The 23,122-nt window shown below is 44.5% G+C and overlaps 1 protein-coding gene across 3 annotated transcripts in view; it reads right to left on the bottom strand.

The window, feature by feature from the left end:
• Positions 1–5,008: 5,008 nt before the first annotated feature.
• LOC119446006 (peptidyl-prolyl cis-trans isomerase FKBP8) overlaps positions 5,009–23,122 on the bottom strand; it is a 38,544-nt gene continuing 20,430 nt past the window's right edge. For 2 of the 3 annotated variants that reach the window (XM_049663810.1, XM_037710312.2), the window contains exons 9-12: positions 20,806–20,895; positions 20,378–20,455; positions 14,519–14,659; positions 5,009–7,715 (exon numbers count right to left, since the gene is read on the bottom strand). In XM_049663810.1, coding sequence (XP_049519767.1) covers positions 7,626–7,715; positions 14,519–14,659; positions 20,378–20,455; positions 20,806–20,895 — 399 coding nt within the window. In that variant the 3' untranslated portion in view covers positions 5,009–7,625. The remainder of the gene's footprint in view (positions 7,716–14,518; positions 14,660–20,377; positions 20,456–20,805; positions 20,896–23,122) is intronic. The other variant, XR_007466094.1, reaches the window with a different exon arrangement.

Genomic DNA, 23,122 nt, shown 5'->3' with positions numbered 1-23,122 from the left:
CCCCTACTTCCACGGCCGCACCCTTGCAGCCGCTTCCTTGCCCATCCCGTCCTTTTGATCGGGTCGGAATCGACCTTTACGGCCCGCTTCCTTGTACTGGTGCTGGCAACCGCTGGATTATCGTTGCAGTGGATCACCTCACACGCTATGCAGAAACCGCTCCACTTCCATCTGCAACTGCCCAAGATGTTGCATCCTTCATACTGCGGCGTTTTGTTCTTCGTCACGGAGCCCCTCGGGAACTTCTCAGTGATCGAGGCCGCGCATTTCTATCTGAAGTCGTGACGTCGCTTCTGAAGGAGTGTCACATCATCCACAGGACCACTAGCGCATACCATCCACAGACGAACGGGCTGACGGAGCGTTTCAACCGTACTCTTGGCGACATGCTCGCCATGTACGTCGCGTCCGACCATTCCAACTGGGACGCTGTGCTTCCGTTCGTCACGTTCGCCTATAATACTGCCACTCAAGCTACCACTGGTTTTTCTCCGTTTTTCTTACTGTACGGCCGTGAACCTTCCTGCACCATCGATACCATGCTCCCCTACCAGCCTGATTCATCGGAATGTGTTCCTGTGTCTCAAGCTGCGCAGCATGCTGAAGAATGCAGACAACTCGCCCGTTGTCTTACCACCGCAGATCAGACACAACAGAAGCTCCGTCGTGGTGGCTCTGTTCCACCAAGCTTCCCTTCCGATTCGTTGGTTTGGCTGTGGGTTCCACCTGTAGCTCCCGGCCTTTCTTCTAAGCTGCTCCCAAGATATCACGGACCTTACCGTGTAATTGCACAAACTTCCCCCGTGAATTATGTCGTCGAGCCTGTGTCACCGTCCTCTGATCAGCGCCGTCGCGGTCGCGAAACGGTTCACGTAGATCGGCTCAAGCCCTTCTACGATCCCTCTATGTTACCGTATGCTTAGATCGCTAGGATGGCGTCTTTTTCTCCGGGGGACAAATGTAAGGAAGAAGAAGTGCCGGTTAGTCAGGTGCATCTCCGGTGTATGAACTACGACGAAGAAGTGCCGGTCGGTCAGGCGCATCACCAGCGCTTTTACGCACGGGGCTTGTCCTGACTGCTCGCAGGGTTCTGACTGCCGCACCGAGTTCGACCTCTCAATCTTGTCAATAAACACCTTGACAAGAAGTTATTTGAGTGTTGCCTGTAGCGTAAGAATTGTTTGTCGGCTACGGAAACCTTTGAGCCTTTGTCTAGCGTTTCCCCTCTGATGTGTCTTAGCAGAGGGTCTGCAGGGTCTTCTGAACCATGTTGAACCCGTTCGGAATGATCCCTCCAATAAGCTCCGGTTCGGGTTCAGTCCCAAGATGGCGGGAAAATAACGGCTCGAATTGGTTACGTTTCAGATTAATATAACGGTTCAGTTCCGGTTCGGTTCGACACCCTGAATGCATCTGCAAGAGTATACGGCAATTGACCCGCTCTATTTATAAATTGTTCGCACGACGTGCTTAGTCCAAACCAATGATTCTTGTTTTGTTCATTTACTGGCTCAGCCAATAAATCGCAATGTTCATTGGAGGATCGTGTTGTAAGTATATATTAAAAAATTGCTGGATCTGCCGTAGTCGAGAGTAGATGTAAGCATGAAATGGCTACTGGCAAAGCAGGTAGGTTGGAGATGATACTATCCACAATCTTAAAATAGGTGTGTATGTTCGCAACGGCACAGCCCACCACACCGCAGCACGCCATATTGTGCAGTGGGGTCCATATGGACGCTGCTCAGATAGAAGAAAACCGGCTGAAGGCGGCACGACAGGCAGCGAAAAACGCCAGGGAGAGAAAGAACACTGCCCAGCTATAAGAAACGCGTGGAGGAGGCGCCATAGGGCGCTTCGATACCACGCTTCTCCTTACATCAAGGCACCCTAAGGCGCCATAGAGTTACTGTATATGCTCCCCTTGTAGGGACACGCAGCGTGGCGCCATTTCTCGAGCGAACGCAAAACGTGCGCTGCGGAGCCATGGTGCGCAAACCTCGGAGGCCATGGCGGTACTCACGGACCACTGGCGTTCAAAAGGGCACAGGCAACCCTGTCTCAGCGCCAAAAGATGACAAGAAAGTGCATGGTGCCCTGTATCTGCCTTTTGAACGTCACTGTATGAAATGACAAATCAAACTTCGACGTACTAGAAGTTACAGCTTCAGTGATAGTGCGGACAAACATTAGGAAGAACTCTAAAGCAATATTTCTTGTAACTTGTTTGAGCAGTAGCTAGCGTGTGCAATGCGGTCCTGTACAAAGAGTTGGGAGCCACGCAGAGACCAAATTTTCTTAACTTTTGACTGGTGGTCCGGATGCGCAATTTGCGCAATCTCATTTTGTTCTAGGAACGATGACCGGATGTTCTCCTTTGAGCGCCCGGATACCGGTTCTGGCTTTTGGCTCAAGGTCACTCGAAGGTCGCCGACAACGGGAGCTTTTTAAAAGCATTTCATGCTTAATACCCCAAATAGCATAGAGAGTCTGAAATTAGCCCATGCTCACTAGAAAAGAGAACCTATTTTAGCACGTGCAGAAAGGAACCGCACATAGGCAGAACACATACGTGTTCAAATATTACTATACACGGTGTCCCAACTATCATGTACCAAGATTTAAAATTATGCAAATGCCACGCATCTGCACGGAACCAAGGTAATGTTGTATGCCATCACTTGGAGACAGATTATTTTTTGCATTCTGCCTAATTACATAATTAGTCTTAATTAATCAACTTCACAAATGTTATAATTAGATTAAAAGAGTCAATGAGAAAATTGTAGAGCGGCATGATGAACTCCAGATACAGCTTTCTGTTGCTCAATACGTGCTACATAAAAGTGTTTTTCCGAGCGTGAAAGAAGCCCGCGAATACGCGCAAATTTGCTGATATGATGCAACATATACAGATTGTACATAACTTTTTATGGATTCAACAGAGCTGAATGGTTTCAAAAAATTATTAACCTTTCACTTTATACATGCCATCAGATGAAAGTATTGCGCATAAACTAAACACACTTAAACGGAAATGCCGGATAAACAGATAAAATATTGTACCATCTTTCATTGGCCACCCATAGACACACTGTTAACAAACTTCAGGTAAATGAAAAGCTTCTTGCGACCTCCGGTTAAAGGGAACTGGAACTGAAATTACCACCTGCCTTTACACACCTGATGAAACAAAAGCAGACCAACAACTGTGTGAAATTGTGATGCTGCACTGTAAAAGACAACCCAAATCCTTTGGTCATTTACACTGCTGTGGCAACAGCAGCTGCTCTGTGACGTTCACGGTGCATAAATTTCACATTTCACTGTGCGTATAACAAAACTAATCACTGAGGAGGAAAACAGCAGTACTGAAACAGAAGGATGTTAGTCAGACTGCTCTGCTTCCTTCACGACGCAGGAATAGAAATGGCCTATGCTAGAATATCAGGAACAATGGCATCACTTCTGAGCGCACAGCTCAAGATATCACACAATTTCATGGCTAAGACCATGATTCTATAATGACATTGTTCAAGTGTGCGTCAGCCTTTCGAACTATCTGAAATGCAGTTGAAAGACTGCAGCACTATTTCAAATGCACGGGCTACATAGAATTCTTGCAAAGGGTTGCACTCATGAACACACTTTATGGAAGGAAAGCGGCGATAATGAAAGCAGCATACTTTTTTTTTTCGCAGCAATAAGAGTACAACACTCGACACTTTTTAATCAAAATGGCTTTTAGTCATTTTTGCTTCCTTAATTTAAACGAATCTTGGGATAAACCACATTTTTCTATCCTTTCGAGCCATGCTTAAGCGGCGTCTACTGTAAGTCCAAGACAGCTGTACATATTGACCAACACAGAGACGCTCACAAACAGACACTTGTAGGATCCTTTACGAGTACATGTTTTGGCGTAATGCCACAAGCTGCACATCATCTCATCTGCATATTTCTGCTGAAGTGTAACCTGGACGTAGTATTACCATTTCAGTTAAACAGGACAGACGATCACAGTAAGATAAGAGACTTGAATGAATTGATCAACCATGGTCGAATGAGAAATGTCTCACGCTTTCGGCAGGGGCCCCCCGACTGAAACAAGTCCCATTGTCAAAACATTTGCTCTAGCAACATTCCTTTCGTTCAATCGCGGTTACATTAAAATTAAATTGGTGAGATATTACGTGCCAAAAACATGATCTGGTTAAGAGGTGCCCCATAGCGAGGAACACCAGATTAATTTGCACCACCTTGGGTTTTTTAATGTGCACCCAATGCACAATAGAAGAGCGTTTTCGCATTCTGCCCCCATCAGAATGTGGCTGCCACATATGGGATCGAACCTGCCTAAAGGCCAAACCCCATATGCGCGAAAATGCATGCGACAGCGTGACGAGCGACGCGACGTAGATCGTCTTGGTGCAAGCTGTCGCTTGCACGGGCAAACCCCATTCACGTGACTGCTTCAGCGAGCGATCTCCATTGTTGCTGGCATGAGGACGTCTACTCGTATCAAATGTGGCGCGTTCTCAGCGGTATGCAGTGTAAAATAAGATAATTTGTTGCACAATAATACATAAATTTTTTATCATTGTCCTGCAGTATTTTTTTTATATGCATGTGCATAAACATTACTTTATTTGCTTGCTGTGTGCACGTTGGCGAGAGTCGAAAAGCACGTGGAGACAACCCTCCACCGGCAGTACGTCACTGATGTACATCCCGTTCCGGTGTTTTACTATTGGCTGCATGAGCACAAGCACTTCCGGGCGACGGGCGACAGATTTCAAACTTGAAAAACCGCGTGATCGCGCGATTTCGACCACGCGACACGTCACGCGGACGGCCCGTTTCGTCGCTCATACCGTCGCTCGTCGCTGTCGCGTGCATTTTCGCGCATATGGGGTTTGGCCTTGATGTGTCGCATTTCTCTCATATGATAGTGTGGAGAATCTTTGTACTATAACATACTTTTTCACACGCCAATGAAACAGAGAAGTTTTCAATGCAGAAACCAAACATTTTATTTCAACAGTTCTGGCAAACAAGTTTTTATGAACAAGTAATCGAGGACACCCGTGCAGGTGCTTTGTCCAAGCGTTCACCTACAACATGTGGTGAACCACCACTGTACACATATTCACAACATAAGATGCCACACTGAACTCCTTTTCCCATAAAACAAATAAGAGAATAGTAAAGCAACATGGTGATTGTTCGTGTAACAACACTCAATGGAATGCTTATCAACGTATGGGGATCACCAAAAGTTGAATATTAAGCAATGACTGCTTTACTTGCTCAAACGTATAGGCACATACATAGAAGATGCCTTCTTAGATGCCTTCTTAGATGCCACAAGGATATAGTTGTTCTGAATTGACATCCGACTGATAGACAAAGAAATGGGCTGTAACATGCAATGGCAAGGAATTCCAAACAATGATTGCAGAGAAGTAGCAAGAAAGCGAATAAAACAGTGATTGGAAGAAGTCCCCTGGGCTATGCTGCGCACAAGTTTTTGAAAACCTGTGAGAGCCCAGTAACTGTTCCTTGGTTGGGGCTGCATTCAGTGCTGGAGTCAGAAGTACTAGAGCAGAGCAGATTAAAGATGCACTGCATTAAGTATATGCTTACTACTCGAAGCTGGCAGTAGCAGCTTACTATGTAACCCGTGCAAGCATAATCAGCACAAGCTCTCTCCCAAAATCAACAATTTTGGCTCAGCTGGCAAACACAATGGCTCGTAACTTTCTATCAGCTACTGCTCGTACGCTTAGAGAAAAAGGTTCACAATGATTTTGCAGCTCAGCGTATGTTGGCAACTTGCATGATGTTATCTGTACTAAAGTTGCACTCATACTTCAAACAAACTTGATTTTTTATTTAACATCTTTTCTAACAAAACCTTCCGTAGGCACTCTTCTGTTCTAAGTCTGACACAAGTACAAAAACAAATACTACCTTGTAATACCACGCCCAAGTGAATAGAACTGACAGGCATTTCACTCAAGCGCTACAACCATAAAAACAGGCAAATTCTGTACCAAGTGCGTGGTCACAGAAAAACAACACTTTGGCAGCTCACCATGCTTATTTACAGGGATGTAGTGACGTGTAGGTTGTGGAGAAAATGTGGAAAATGTGTCAGAAAGGCCACCTCGGAGAGTACAGGAAGTGTCTGCATTTCAATGGGTAAGTAAGAGCTGTACACTACTTTAGAGCTGCAAGTCTGAACTGCATTCAATGTTAACAAATAATTCAGCAGACACACTTAAAAGACTGCTTACGTGTACGAAAGTGAAACCATGATAAAGTTTGTAGACCACGGAACATCATGAATGCGTTCATTGCATGCATGATCGCGCTCATGAATGCAAGTACTAGGCACATTGTTAGTGAGCCATAAGCCTTGGAGCCGCCGTGGCGTTGGGGAAGCGAGCTCCCCTCGCACCCCGGAGGCCCGGGTTCGATTCTCACCCAGACCAAAACGTACCAAATTTTCTTTTCAATGCCATTAACTTCCTTTGTTTACAGGAATCTCCCTGAGAAATTTGACGTCAATCGAAGCATTTTTTTTACTCTAAGTGTCGTCGCCCATTTTTGGTACCATCCAGTCATGCCGACTGATTTTCGCGTAATGGGGCATATAATGCTTCCGCATTAAAAAAGAAAGAGAGAGAGAGAACAGGGTTACCTGAGTTACATAATTTAACCTCAAAACTGGCACACACCATGTACATTATGTGTACCACAGTTAACAAGTGCTAGCAATTGGCAGGGATGACGTAAAACAGCTGGCATGCTGTGAAGGCTAGTTCATACACACAGGGCTAAAGCTGCTCAAGTTGCTTGAAGGTTCTTTTTAAACATTTTATAAAAAACCTTGTACAGACAACATAATCTAGGTAAATTGCTATAACAACAGTTTGAATAGAAAACTATGAAAAAAAAAAAACACCCAAGGTTTCCCTAATGCAAATTCTGCACGCTTGAACAATGGTACATTAGCTCAAACAGAAGCAGCTAACCTATTGCATAAAACCAACCAGCGGGTCACACTTCAGGCATGGTGAAACACTTAACGATGGTGCAAAGCTGCTCAAGTTGCTTGAAGGTTCTTTTTAAACATTTTATTAAAAAACCTTTTACAGACAACATAATCTAGGTAAATTGCTATAACAACAGTTTGAATAGCAAAATATGAAAAAAAAAACAAGGTTTCCCTAATGCAAATGCTGCACGCTTGAACAATGGTACATTAGCTCAAACAGCAGCAGCTAACCTATTGCATAAAACCAACCAGCGGGTCACACTTCAGGCATGGTGAAACACTTAACGATGGTGCAAAACAAGACAAAAAAAAAAAATTTACAATAAAAAAAAAACTACACGGACCCAGGACCAGACAGCAACAAGCGGGAAATCTAAAAAGAAAAGAGACAGCAGAAAACAGCAAAGCAGCAATCGCACAACAAGCACCAGTCACCATCACAAGTCGTGCCATGTCACAAAACCGCAGCCCGATTGCGTGCAATGCACGGAGAGGAGACGCGTGCTTCGAGGCGGGCGTGCCGCTCTTTTCACAAGCGGGGCATTCCGCCACGCAGCAGCTGTCATACGGCCCCCAGGTGGCGATAGGCGGCCACGCCAATGGCCGCAACTGCCACCACCGCGCTGCCCGCGACCAACGTCCAGTTACGAATCTGCATGCACAGAACAGCCGCCCTGCTTTCAAGACCAGGTAATGCGACGCAGTTTGCAACAGAATGCAACGTTGAGATAGTTCGTTTATCTTAGAAGGCGTGGGAAGGCGCAAAAAACAAGGATGGAGACAAGACACCAGACGAGCATTCGTGGTGTCTTTCTTGTTTCTTGTGGTGGTCTCCTTGTGCTAAGAATAGTTTGTGAGCCATGTTCAGCTAATTCTGCCTCCCGTCTGACCTGCCAATTCAACACCTTCTAGATAACAGGAGGCCTTTCCACTTTCAGCCATGACATCATGCACAAAGGCATTCAACACGACTTGTATTTCCCACTGAAATACATGCCTGCTTGCCTTCCGGTGTGACGTCATGGCTTGAAGTATGCAGGCCTTCCATTATTCAAGACAAACTGGCCCGGCCCATATAACTGGCTCCCCTGCTACACAAACACCAGCACAAGAAGGACACTAAAGAAAACTAAACAATAAATTTACACTGACAAGGTATTATTTCAAATCTATTTTCTTCAATTTCGCAGTAAGAGGTTGATTATTAGATGAGAAAATCAAAACCAAATTTCTATATCCTTAATTTAGTGCTGTAATCCTAGTGCTAGTATGTCAGCGTGACGACGAGTTTCAAGCTACAGTATTTCATTGTATATAGGATACCATGACATAGTAAAAGTTTTTTCAAACTTGCCAAGTTGAATCTCAGGCACCTTTACAATTAAATAGAGCCCACCTTTACTGATAAAAAGTTAACTAGGCCCCAAGCAGAGACCGTACAATTTGATGACATTACAGCAAGGTGGTGCAGGCACTTAAAGGCAGCGTCGATAGCCAGCTTTTGTTTTAGCATCTCTGCTGGTTTATCAGGCCTCCTCTAATGGCAGGAGTGGCCTCTTTAGTACTACTGCTGAAGGTTAATTTACTATCATGCAGCTCAACCTATCCTTCCCTTTATTAGTATCCCAATTATTATAGGACATAATATTATTCATGGGCACAGGCAGTCATGCTTGCAACAAGTTTCAACAGATTGAACTTGAACTCACATATCTGCAACGACAGCAAGCAAAATGTAGGCAAAATACTAATGCTAACTTGCATTCGCCATGAAAGAAAACAGAGGTTTGATGTCAATCAACACTGAGCTGATAAATTTCAACTAATTGCTCATTTTGGCAAAAGAGCTAGAAAATCAGTACAATTACACACTGGCTCCGTGAGTGATTATAACATTTAAAACTTAGTGACAGTAAGCTGCAAAACAAAGTGGTCCTGTTTGTTCATCTAAAGCTGGCTCTACAAGCAGTCTATAGAGCCCAATTTTATGACATGCTGCACAAATGCAGGCAGCATGTAAGTTGCTACAAGAGTTGTGTCTATGCAAGCGCCCAACATAACGTAACCAATGAGCAAGTGCTAGCATGCCACAGCCCATGCACACAATTACGGGTACGAAGGAAGTGGCAATGACAGTTGCACGGTGCTGGTGCAACAAGGAAGTGCAAGGTGAGGGCTTCCTAACAATGTACGAGAACCATTTCTGTTGAAAGAAGGCACCGTTACATGGAGTCCAAGACATAAATAGGACAATTCAAGTGCAAGCCATTAAAGGTAATGCCTTCAGATGTCAGTTGTGGTAGACCACTGACAAACATGCACTTTTTGATTTTCACCAACAAGAAAACAGACTTGACAAAACTGAACTCTGCATTATCGCCGGCTGGCTCAAGTCAACAGCAGGACAAATGCCTCATGGATCTTTAATTACAGTGGAATCTCGATGATACGAATCTCACGGGGTCACGAAAAATATTCGTATTAGCCAAAATTCGTATTAACGAAACACAATTAAAACTAGCTAAATTAAAGAGTCGGAGGTGAACTCACTCAGGCACACGCACTTAAAAAGCATTTACAGTATAGATTACTTATAACGTAACTGTTTATAGTACAGAACTGGCTACAACGCGGCCTTTTCCGACTCCCGTTTACCCTCCCATAGAACTCCATGTATACACATACCGCTTACAGTGCAGCCGCGTGAGACGAAATACCGGTTATAATGCGGCTTCCGCTGGAAAATCTCGCTGACAAGGGCAGTAGCGAGCACGCTTCTCAACGAGGTACGCCCGCCGACGGGAGAGGAGATCAACGAGGGCGATGCAGAGGAGCAGCATGAGTCCAAGGGCAATAAAATCATCGCTGCGCGCCGTATGTGCGAGTGAAAGCACGCCTTTTTTCGCCTCTACGCACGGAGAGCGAATGCACAGTGGAGAGCAAACGCGACTTCCGTCATGGCCGGGCACGCCAGGCCGTGACGGAAGTCGCGCGAAAGGCCGGCGGGGTATGGGAGGGAGGGAGGGGGGAGGGGGGGGGCGACCCTGTGCTGTGGGGCACCAAACGCGTATCTTGCAACCGGGCGCAGCTTAACTGGCAACGCAATCTCCCACGCGAAAGGAGCAAAGCGGGAAGGCAGCGCAGGAGGGAGGGAAGGAGGGAGGGGGGGGGGGGGCGGCTTCTACTCTGCCAACGAATGCATTCTTGTACTTTGCGCCTGTGCGGGGTTGTCGTGCGCACCGTATCTTGAAAGCGATCTCCATGCGGCTCTGACCTTTGTATGCGCTGTGCTTACGCCGCTCAGTTTCCGTTGAAGCGATAGACCGCACTTCCCCACGCCTGCGTGGGGAAAAGTGCAAAAGCAAGAAAAGCGCCACCGCGTCAAACTCCTCGCGCACAGTCGCGGCCTCCGCGCTGTCCGGCGCCGTGTCCGCGCCTCCGCACCAAAAGAGAAAAGGAGAAAGCACGTGACTGCGCGCTGTTCTCTTTCGCGGCCGCCGGTGGGGTGGCGTTTATTCGTATCAACCGACACGGGTCGAAAATCGATTCGTAACAACCGTTCTCTAGCACGTTGCAAAGTAATGGGGCTCGGCCGGGACCACAGAAAAACTCGTATCATCTGGAAATTCGTATTAGCCGTCATCGTATCATCGAGATTCCACTGTACCTCTGTCCTTAGTCGACCAACATAACCTTATTGCCCCATTGTTGTAATAATAAATAATTACACAATGCCAGAAGTGCGAGTTACGAAGACATTGCTAGGAAAAATTGTGCCCAGAAAGTCACGCAACACACAGATCGCAACGACAGTGGCAAGTACAGCTATCGGTCATTGAACCTGAGCTCACTGGTCGAGTTGGTACATTCTTTATGCGTGAATCACTGTACATTCCAGGGTGATCGCTCGTGCTTGGTTACATTCAAGAATGTACAACAGTAATTGTGTTCCGTGCGCAATGCCAATATGATTAGACAAGGCTCTTTCACTGTAGAATCATTGATAACAAAAGAAATTTTGGGTACAGTCGGTGTGCCTTGTGCCGAGCAATAACTGATTGAAAGAAATTTCGGGTACAGTAGGTGCAGCTTGTGCCAAGCGATAACTGGTTAACAGTAAGTAATGCCGCCTTGCTGTGTGGCGATGTGTGTCCTGTGCGTCAGCTGTGATTGACACTGTAGCGTCATAACAACATAAGGCCAAAACATTAACTGCAAGAAACAATAAGCAAAAGAGCCAAATGGAAAAACCAAGTGATACACCACCTTTGACTTTAGGACCAGCATATATGTGATAATCTTTTTTTCTGTTCCTACAAAAAAGAAAAAAAAAGTGCCCCTAATCATCTGGATCTACCACTTCTAAGATTTTCCTTGTTTGCTTCTTTTCATTCCTTTGATGAGCCTCTTTGACCCCTTCCCCCCCCCCCCCCCCCTCACTTTTTTTTTTTCAATTCAACCGCACATGCGTTACATTCAAGCATGAGCGTAAATGCTTCTCACACAGCGATAAACCTTCAGTTGAAGTTCAGCGCTTGTGTTTGTGTGATTTGGCGTTTCCCAGGTGAAAATTTCCAACTGGGATCCAACTGGGATCAGCTGGGATGCACTGGTTCCAGCTGGAAACCAACTGGTCCCAGTTACACACCAATTGGTCCCAGTTGGGAAGCAACTGGGTAGCAACTGGTTCCAGTTGGGATCCAACTGGAACAATTTCCAGTTATACTGGGAGTGACTGGACCCAGTTGGGATCCAACTGGAACTTTGACCAGTTGTACTGGAATCAACTGGTTCCAGTTGGATTCCAACTGGAACATTGACCAGTTGTACTGGTAGCAACTGGTTCCAGTTTGGATCCTAATGAAATAGTGACAGAAGTTTAACTGAAAGCAAGTAACATGCAGTGCTTGCTAAGACAGCAGCAGCTAGTCTATATACTTATACTGCGTAATTATGTTTGGCAGTTTGAGCAACCCTAGCAAAAATTCTAATAGAAGTTTGTAATAATTAGTCTAATACAGTTTTGTATTAGTTAAATTGTATAAGTTTTGTATTAGACCAATTTACAGAAATTTCTATTAGTCGTACTGATTTACCTGTAAGACCAATGGCCCTGTGTATTGTACTTATTAGTCTTACACAATAAGTGTTGCATGTCTACTAGTTTCTCCATTAGACTAATGGGTTCTATTGGCCTTATGCTGATTGTTGCTGGTCTGATACAACATGTATTGCTGGATTCCGCAGCTCTTGTTTGCTGGTGAAAGTTAATTGATAAAAAAATTAGACTAGCGGACCGCTTGCTTGCATGGAGATCGAGGCACGTGTTTCTAATTAATCACTGAATAATTAAAAATTCTGCTGTACAATTGTGCAGCAGATTGCGTTCGTACGTTTGCATTTTGTTTCAGCGCACTAAGCTAGAAATGGCCATCTCAGCGACATACACAAAAGCGACGTGCGCCTACATGGTCTTGCCAATTTTGCTTCACTGAACTTCGTCGCGATGAGTCGTTGAGTTGGGTAGCTAATGTTTACAGTACAGCGAATACTTCCCCCCCCAAAAAAACGGAAAAACCGAACAACCAGTCGTAATCTGCAAGGCAGATTGCGGTGCCCGGTCAGCTTACGAACGACGGTGCAATAGCAGCAACCGTATTTGTTTGCGGCTGAAGTTTCATCAGTGTCGCATTTTCTGTTGAAGTGCGCATAAAGTAAATGTTAAACATTTAATCTAAATTGCTAACTTGATACCGCATATAAAAGGCCGTAATATTTATTAACATCAAAGAGCAGTAGCGCAGAGAAGGGAACACGGCGGGCAGGAAAGACATAAAACTGCGACCGTAGTCAGCCGTAGTTGCGCACAGCACGTGTGCAATGGCGGCTGCCATGTCAAGGCGAGGCTAGCCACCGTAGCGAGGCGTGCGTGCGTGTTTGTGACTGAACGATGTGTTTTTAAGGAACCCGTGGTGTTAGCGCCTGCGCAATCTCATTCGTGCGGTAGTACATTTGGATAGTTTTTATCTGTGGCTGCTGTTGTAACTTCAAAACAACGCAAGACAACTCTTTTACCCCTGTCCTCCGCGGCTTTGTGGATCTATCAGCATGCATCGATGTGCAGCGTTTTCCCCGGCGCCGATTTACCATTTCGAGGTAATTATACTTCTTATTTATGATTCTATAGTACAGTATGAAGTGTTTTCTTCTTCTTTTTTTTATCCTGATGGTGGACGTAAGTACTTCTGTACAGTGGCGTCGGGCCGATTGCTGTGTGCGTCGCAGCAATGACATGCCTGTTTCCGACAACGCTGTGCAAGATTTCTGTCTAGAGTTCCTTATATCTGCCTACTGTTACGATGGAACACACATATCATGTTGATTTTGTGTGCTTTATAATTGTCCTGTCATGTCATGTGGCGTAATTTTTATTATGATAGACATTTTGAGCTAGCATATATCACACTGTCCTAAAATTGGTTTGGTAATTGCGGAGCCACATTATTCTAATGTGGAAGCAAATATTGCCAGGTTAAACGTTTAGTGGTTGAACTAGCACCCCTGTTTTTAACTGCTTCTATATGTGTATTTTTGTGCCCAGGTTTTTTTAACCACTTCCTCAAAAGGACGCCCTTTGGTTGAAGTCAACGAAAAGCTCTCAAGATTGCAGGTGGCTACATCGAATGACACTTTGTAGACTGCATCAAATAAACATTTGATGATGATCCAAGCTTGTCTTTCTTGCACTGGAGCCAAAAAAATGGCCCCATCGGGTCACATTTTTACTGAATCCAGCTGCAGACCACTAGCAGACCGACCAGTCCCTACTGGGGCCAACAGGCAACTGGTCCCAACTGGGACCCACTAGCAACTGGTCCCAACTGGGACCCACTGGCAACTGGTCCCAACTGGGACCCACTGGCAACTGGTCCCAACTGGGACCAACTGGCAACTGGTCCCAACTGGGACCAACTGGCAACTGGTCCCCACTGGGAATTCTGCCATAAGCCACTTTAACTGGTCCAAGTTGTCACCAGTTGCAATATTTTCACCTGGGTTGTCTATGTGTCAAAAGGTGCACTGCCTTTAGAACGATAATGGAACTGTGTTGTATGCTCTTAGTAAACTTATTTTGCATACTAATAAAAGTGCATGAATAAATAAATAAGTAAATAGATAAATATATAGATCGATAAATAAACAAATAAACACCTACAAAAGGTTAATATTAGCCCTAAACTATCCCTCAACCCACACTCAGATTCTTTATCCCCCACCTAGCACTGGAATCTTCACGCACACAACTGCTTTGCACACCCCTCCTCCATCCATCCCTCCCTCCAATTCCACACTAACTAAAGTGTGGCTGTATGGATGGTGGCCTTTCATCGTTGCTCTGCATTAAAAAGAAGAGAGAGAAGATGCGATGCTCAGCTAAGGTGCTGGAGTTGATACCTTGCCAAAACGAGACCCCTTGCTTGATTCCTTGGCATCGGTAGCGTTGCTGCCACCAAACATGCGCTTGTACATGGCTTTTTCGGCGCGGTCTTCTTTTTCCTTGCGCACCATGAGCCGTGAGAGCTCCTGCTGGATGACCTGTGGCCAAAAGAACAGACGAGTGCGTTGATTAACATTACCCGCACTGCATGAATGCCATCAAAAGTGAGACACAAAAGAAAGCTTTCAATTCATACAAAACACAATGGGCTCATTTAGTTATGGGTTTTACGGAACACAATATTGGCCAGGTAGAACTGTTCTAACAATGGTGAACCTTACCACTATAATCGTAAAAAATTAGAAACACTTGTAATAATTATGTCCCTGTGGACAGCGTCCTTGGAGGATGGGTTTGTCACAACTGAAGCGAGTTATCAACAAGTACTGCAGTTTATACCACTGATGTATAAATACCGATGATACACTGTAGTAGCTGCTTCAGTGGTATTCACACACCAGGCGTCATGCCAATGCCTGCTTTGACTTTTCTTTATCTCATGAACTAAGCAAGTGGAACCACATTCTAAGCCCTCATCACTGATTCAATGAACGTTGCCACCTTCGACAATGCCACTGCTGACATGGCTACCAAATGACACTCCTCCCCATGCCCTTGGGCCTGAGAAATACAAAACCAACTGATTATTAACTAAACATTCTTAAGTACATTTGTACCTTGCTGTAACACAGTTAAAGGGGGCGTCAGAATTACTGTATTATATCTGTCACTTTGTTATATTCCGGTTAATTAGACTTTTCAGTTAATTCAATCCCAACCGAAAGGTCCTGATTGGCGCTCATGCATTTCTATTGGCCTGAGCTTTTGTTGCTTCAATTCTAAAATTGGCACCCCCTGGATAATTCGAACTTGACCAGTACGCATGCATAAGCGTGACCCCTATGGTAACCGTAATACAACCCCTTTAGTGACAGCATGTTTTGGTGGAGCTTAGGGGCCGCAACACGGCCTTATTGCGGCGAAGCCGAGACTAAAAACTGTGACGAAGCTGACTTTAGGAAACTGGCCGCCATCAGACTCCTGCCCATTTTTCTTGCTATACAATCCGGTGTGTGTTATATTTATACTTTGTTTAGGAGCTTTAATGTCAATTCTACATCAATTTTCTACTTTGGACATGTAGAAGGCAGGCGCGCGTTTGATTTGGGGGCGTGTTAGGATTGGGCAACTATACTGCCAAATGAATCAGCGAAGTGTTTTGCCTTTTTTCCTGCACCTTGTTTAATTCGACTTGCCTTATAATTGAATCCATTTTCTCAGCCCCGTCAGGGTTGAATTAACGGAAGTCAACTGTATCCATTATTTTATTTTATTTTACTGCAATACAGCTGAACCTCGTTGATAAGATCCCATTTCGTACAATATCCTGCTAACAACGCTCGTGATCGCGAACACAAAAAATGACAATATGGTTAAGCTTTTTTGCCGGTTAATATGTTCCCGGAAAACACGGTCTTTTGGCACCAATGTCCAGTACATTGCCAACATACGATTGTATGATACATTTTCCGGACGCTAGATCCCATGTGAACAAGAAAAGCCGTGAGGCACGCGAGATCAAGAGCAGTAAGTGCCCACCACAGCAGCTTCCCCACAGTACTCGGCCACCTGTGCATTGTAAAAAATGTGGCACACACCTGGCTTCCTCTTCCAGTACCAGCCTCACTGTGCATGTGGCTTAATGCCATCGGAAGCACACCTTTAATCGATGATAACCTAAATGCGTTGCCATTCCCTGCTGCAGGCGGCGCTAAGTGAGCACCATGTTTTGCTCCGATGGCATTAGACACACCGGCGTCGCCCACCAGTTCGATTTCGTTTTGGTTTTCCATTTCCATCCTGAAAAAACTACGCAATAGGAAATCGACATAGCGTGTCCCAGGCCACTTCGGCTCCACCAGCTCGACGTGCATCGACGTGTTGTGCCGCAACAAATCTTGCCGAGTTGGCACATCAAAACTTCCTGCGAAAATGCCCCGCCCAAGGAAGCTTCAAAGCCAGGCCGTATTTGAGGAGCGAAACGTAAGCTTGCAGAGCCCGAAGAAATGACAAAGCGCATCTCGGACTGCTTGGGCCCAACCATCCGTGCAACACTTCGTATAACATAAGCCAATTTCAGTTGAGTCCACAACATTGCTTTAGTGACTTTGGGTCATACGCTTTCCCGGTTGGTATGTTCTTTCTCGCGTTTTTCCCAAAACGTATGAACGATGTTCTCAGTGGTGCCACTGACGAACTGAGATTAGGAGCAATTTTTGGAGCAGTAAAATCTTAATTTTGGAGCAGGTTGGAGCATCCAGATACAGATATCAGAGCACTTTAGAGCTAATAAATGCCAACTGCTGGACATATGCCAATCTATTTCAAACAGTTAAAATTGAAAAGCATTATTCCAGAAAGTATTTGCTTGTTGTAAAACAATGTTGCTCTGCCTCTAAATACATGAGTTTCCTTTTAATTTAAATGAAGACAACAAACCTGTTCACACAGTGCGCTGTAATTAGTTTATTTCAAGTTGAGTGAAGCTGCTCAGATGTTGCCTTTTACATCGTATGATTTTTTCGTTGACAGCTGACACTTTGTTATGTTTTCAGCAAGGCTCTAGCATCAGTCAGAAACACGTGGCCAGACTCAATGTCAATGCTTTTCTGAGCCAGGCCATCCTTGATGAGCCCCTCGTAACGCTCAGTCATTGCTTCAGACGACACCAGGTACTTTTCAACGGTCTGTTTTTCCTTGTAAAGCTGAAGCCTCTGTTCAGCAACTGGCCGATTCACAACTGGTGTCGACCGATTATTTCGACACCAGCAATTCAAACAAGCTCGATTATTTGGACTACTTTGAGGCACCATCACAGGCCCATAAATTTAAAGTATAAGTATGACCGAAATTCCGGACACCTTAAGGTACGCCATTCTATATAATTCGGACTCCGCCTGCGCAACTGCGTGCTAATTGAACCGCCGAGTTGAGCGGAAATAGCAACATTTTGGCGTTGATACTTCGCTGGCATCGCCGCAGCATGGTGGTCGGCCATGTTGCCGACACCTGCTGGAAACGAAAACTAGCAAAGCCTAGTTAATCCAGCACCAACCGCGCCCAAACTGTCGGGCAAGTGTACTCCGGCAGCATGTTTCTTTCGCCAAGGGTGCTCGAACGCAATCATATGGTTCGCATGAATATGCTCCGGAAGCGTGGCTGTATGGCGTAGTGGTTATGACTAGAGGCCGGATCTTTAGGCATTAAAAAAGCGCATTTTAGGCGCCAAAAATAGGCAGGAAAAACAACATTTTAGGCCTCCAAGGTTGTAAATATAGGCACAATAAATTTTTACATAAATGTATATAATTTCAAACGAAGACGTGCACGACCTGTATCTACGACAGGAAAACAAGAAATGTTATTGCTTACGGTGGCACAAATACGCCAACAGTTGAACATAGCCGTGTAATTGTCCCATAAAACTGCTGGACTAATGACGATCAATTGGCTTAGTTCAACAAGCACACTGCTCATATTCATGTTCAATGGCCACTGTACTCGAGCATCTCGTATAGTGAAACAGGCATGAAAAAGAATACTTGAGAGCTGGGACTACTGGTTAAAAAAGCGCTACTTTATGTCTGCCTTACGCAATAAAATTAAGATACACCAAAAACAGACAAATAATAAATGCAAGAGAGACTACGATATTAAGAAATTAACATGTTCTTACATTAGGACTCTTAGGTACAACTCTGGCAATTTTCTCATATACAATGACATTATCCGAATTGTACAGGCAACACATCCCAACACTGCCAAATACACTTGCGCCCATTTGAAGTGCACATGTTTGAAGAAAGCTTTTTGAAGAGCACTCGGAACGTAGTCTAAGAATCACTGTAAAGATTGTGACAACAACAGCAAACTACCACCACCTCCAGATTTTTGGATTCAATATTGTGCCTCTTGTCACTTGGCACCTTGTAGGCTGAGAAGGAATGTTCTGTAGCGGTGAACACCTTACAAAGTAAATTACAAACAAAACAAAAGCCGCGTGCACATCACATTTTTCTTTCTTCGTTTGCTCTTCACTCTCCTTTCCTCTGATGGCCCTCCGCAGTTTAGCATTCTCCAACTGCACGCGCCATGTCAGCGCGGCGGCGTATACTGGTTGGCGCGTCCCATTTCACTGCTGCTAGCGGTTGTTTTCCGGGAATTGGTTGAACTAGGGGACGCAGGTTGAACCCCATAGACTTCCGAACAATGTTACCCGGCAACATGAATAACGATCTTTAACTGCACTCGAAAGCTTGGGGTGTTGCTACGTTGCGCTCCGTAACACCCCAAATAAGAAAATGCTGCTCCAGTCAGGTAGACTGCTCCCTCCCTGATAGTGAGGTTATATTTGGACCATCAAAACAGTGATGCGTTTATTTAGGAATGGCATCGAGGCCCTTAACAGCAGCCACAGTTGTGCCTAGTCACCACCAGCCCAGTGTGTTCTCCGTTCCAACGGCGGTGGCTAGAAACATGGTACACACGAGCGGCGCATGGCGACGCCAGCGGTCGAGTGCTGGGCTTGGGCACAAATAGAAACACGGACTCCAGCAAGCCATTCGGGAGTGCATTCGGGTTGGCTCTGCGCATCCAGCGTTTATTCATTGACGTATTGGAAATTATCTTGGTAAATACTTCATACAATACTGAATTCTTCAATTCTTTAAAGTCTCCCCCTTCTTATGGAGTAGTATAATGTTGGCGTTCTTCCAGCTCTCTGGTAGATTTGAAGTCGTGAGGCATTGCGTATAAAGGGCTGCAAGTTTTTGAAGCATGATATCTCCTCCGTCTTTTATTAATGTCGACTGTTATTCCATCTTCTCCAGCCGCTTTTCCCCAGGTCATTTCTTGCAAGACCCTTCTAACTTCATCACTAGTTACAGAAGGAGCCTCTGTATCATGGTCATCCGTACTTCGGATGAAAGTAGCTTGGCTGCTCTCGGTACAGTACAGGTCAGTATAGAATTCTTCTGCTGCTTTTACTATGTAGTCGAAATTGCTGATATTACCCTGCTTATCTTTCAATGCATACATTTTGCCTTGTCCAATGCCAAGCTTTCTTCGCACTGATTTCATGCTGCGTCCATATTTTACTGCTTCCTCAATTTTCCCATGTTATATTTTCGAATATCCCTTACTTTCTTCTTGTTGATCCGTTTTGACAGTTCAGCGAATTCTGTCTGATCTCTCGGGTTTGACACTTTCATTTTTTGTCGTTTCTTTATTAGGTCCTTTGTTACTTGGTAGAGCTTACCCACTGGTTGCCTTGGTGCCTTACCTCCCACTTCAATTGCTGCTTTTGAAATCAGCCTAGTTACGGTTTCATTCAATACCTCTATGTTGTCTTCATCTTACTGTTCTAAAGCTGCATATATCTTGTACACATACATAAATATCGAAGAACGTGGAGATGGGAACAGCCGCAGCCGCAGCACAGCTGGTAGTGTAATGCGGGGGCTGTGGGTTTGGCTCCCACCGGCTGAAAGTTGTTTTTTCGTCCACTTTCACATTTCCTTTAGCTTATCATTTCGAGACAAATAAAAAACTAGAAATAGTTTTCCCTATGCTTTCCTCGGCTTCATTACCTGTGAACCTCATATGGTTGTGACCAACAAAAATCAGGCCCCTCGCATTGGTTCCATTTCTAGTATAATTTAGAGGCCATTTTTGAATCCCTAGGAACTCAACGTTAATGAGTTTTCATCGTATGTTAGCGTAACAGCTGCTGTTAAATAAAATGAAAAGATACAAACCTTGTTGTCTGGCTCCAGCTTCAAGGCTTTCTTGAAAGTTGACACAGCCTCAGAGACACTGCCTTGACCCGCCAGTATCTGCAAAGGAAGCAAGGATGGGTTGTGTCGTACAAAGATTGTAGCATTTTTGCAACACCTGGTTCCTGTATTGAATGATCCAATCATAGTCAGGCATAAGGCATAACTTCTCTAAGCAAGAAACTGTGCCAAGTACTAGTAGCAGGTCACTTCAGTAAATTCTTAAACTGAATTTTAGGATCATCCTGTATGTAACGAATACAATGTTTCAGTGCTGTAGACACTCAAACCTAACTGCAAAATGTAGAAAAACTGGTTAGACAAGCTTAATTAATGTCAAAAGTTTGTTGAAGAAGTGTCAGAAGGCCGTTCTGAACACCACCAACCACAATAAACAAAGCAACACTGACCTTTCCCTTCCGATACAGAGCCTTGACATTGCTGGGCTGAACCTTGAGAACAAAGTCCACTGACTTCAGTGCTGCCTCATACGCCTCCATCTGGCCACAAGAGAAACATAGCAAACGTGCAAGTTGTAAGAGTTGAGCAAGTTTATAAGGATTCGTGGTACGGAAAGGTGTATGTTTTGTGCACCAACCTTTCAGTACCATGGAAGAATGATGCAACGCAGAAAAGCAATAAATTCTGATGGCCCAGTTCACGCTTTTCTCTTACTTTCTTTGTTCTATAAAAAGCTTGCCAACCAGGGATGTTCAAATAGTAAAATTTACAAATAAAATAAATACAAATATTTAGGAAAAACGACCCCCGATATATAATTCAATATTGAATATTTTTTCACTTCTAAACAAAGTGAAAAAAAAAAAATTAGGCATGTGAGGAATCCATTTAGCTAAAAGAAGTAAAAAAGAAGAAAAAAAAGAAGGCTTACTGACATTATTTGACACATGCATGTAATGTCGTTTGCAACTGAACAGCCAGTCAACTGAGGAGCTCATAAATGAGAAAACGGCTATTGGTTATCCGCAGCACGACGAAACAAAGAAACAGCATATCACCAGATGCACATACGTTGTTGTTTTGATTGATGGAGAGAGTTGCAATACTACAACGTTGCAGATTGTTTTAAAGGAATGAGAAGATGGCGAGACTGGCCAAACAATAAATCGGTTCACCGAAATCGAAAAAGTAAGTTCCTATATAAGCTGCCTAAAAGCCGAGACATTCTTATTGAAGGACAGGAAATTATTGCGCATAAGCCACCTGCTCCGAGTTTGGTCAAGAACTGGTGCCTCTTGTGCTGCAACCACAGCTCTCTTGCACCAGAATCATTCAGAACAGCTCACACTTGCATCAGTCTCTCCCCCTCGAGATTCCAATAAGTGTTGTTTTCACTTACATTGGAACAGAAAAGAATACAGTCACACCTCAATATAACAAAGCCATACTTGCAGCGGAAAACTGTTTAAATAGCAAATTTAATTAATTCCAGGTTTTAAGGTTTCAGCAGCAAAAATAATTTCACAAATTCCCTGAACATTCCTGGTGGATTCTCTCTTGCCAGTAAGCACTTACAAATCACAAGAAGGTCAGGCCATAACAGTGCGATTACGAGCGCCGGTGTGTGTGGGGCAGATCGCACTGAAAGCAATACACCAGTGTCGCTCAGGGCATACAAAATTTGCTTGAACTGAGTCACGTGGCACGCTTAGTGCCCACAGCCATCATCAGATGGTGCCCCCAAATTAAAAACAACAGTGCAAAAATATACAGATATTAGTCTTCCTTGAGAAAAGAAAAAGCAGTTTCGTCCTAAGGGCAAAGAATTGATGGTGGTAGCAAAGAGAACACACGAAGTAAGGTTCGTAGCTTTATCGGCCGTATAAATTGCAGTAAATACTCACTTGCTAATTAAATTAACATGCACGGTGTCGTGCGCACACACAAATGTGAACAGACTTCCCTCGATGATTATGAACACTCGATGTCGCAATGTCGATATGCGCCGAACCGCATGGACACCCATGGGGAGCCACAGAGGAGATGTGCGTGCTATGGGGGGAGGGCAGATTGGCATGCATCTCCTCCCCTCCCCAGGCCCCTTGCACTGAAGGAATCATCAGCTGTCATGTTACTCCGAGCTGAAGCTCACTTTTTCCAAGCTGCCGCGCACCCTGTAGCCTCCACCAGTTCTTTACCAACGTGTCAGACGGTGCAGCAGTGTTTTTCTGCGAAACGTGTTACAGCGCGGATGCACACGGTCCTATGTCCGTTTTGCTGCTCAAACTTTTAATGCGTAAGCGTGCATGAAAATAACCTGTGCCTCAGCCGACAATTTCATACTTGCTTGCTAAGTTTACCAATCATACAGGCTCCACATACATCCTTAAAAAACTTGGTTAAATCGAAACAGTGTCACGAAATTGCTTCGTGATATCGAAAAAAACATCACTTTCAATGGAACTAAGATTGGGAAAGGAAAGATAAGTAGATTTCCCTAAATTTCATTCTTCTGTCTTCAGGCAGCTTTGTGACACTGTAAACTGATCATATTTCAACAAAATATTGCTGTAAAAGCAACAATATGCAATGATTACGCATGTGCGCAGAAACTTGTTGCCATCATACGATCAGAAAATATATGATTGCTTGGAAATTTAGCAAGATAAAGCGAAATAAATAATGCGATAACAATGTCTGAACCCACAAGCAAAGCACAAAGATTAGACAAATCCATGTACCACCCATGATTTTTTTTTATAGTAG

The sequence above is a fragment of the Dermacentor silvarum genome, chromosome 3, assembly GCF_013339745.2.
Source record: "Dermacentor silvarum isolate Dsil-2018 chromosome 3, BIME_Dsil_1.4, whole genome shotgun sequence".
NCBI classification, from domain to species: domain Eukaryota; kingdom Metazoa; phylum Arthropoda; class Arachnida; order Ixodida; family Ixodidae; genus Dermacentor; species Dermacentor silvarum.
Note: the sequence above shows the minus strand (reverse complement) of the source record. Positions and strands in the feature narration are given on the sequence as shown.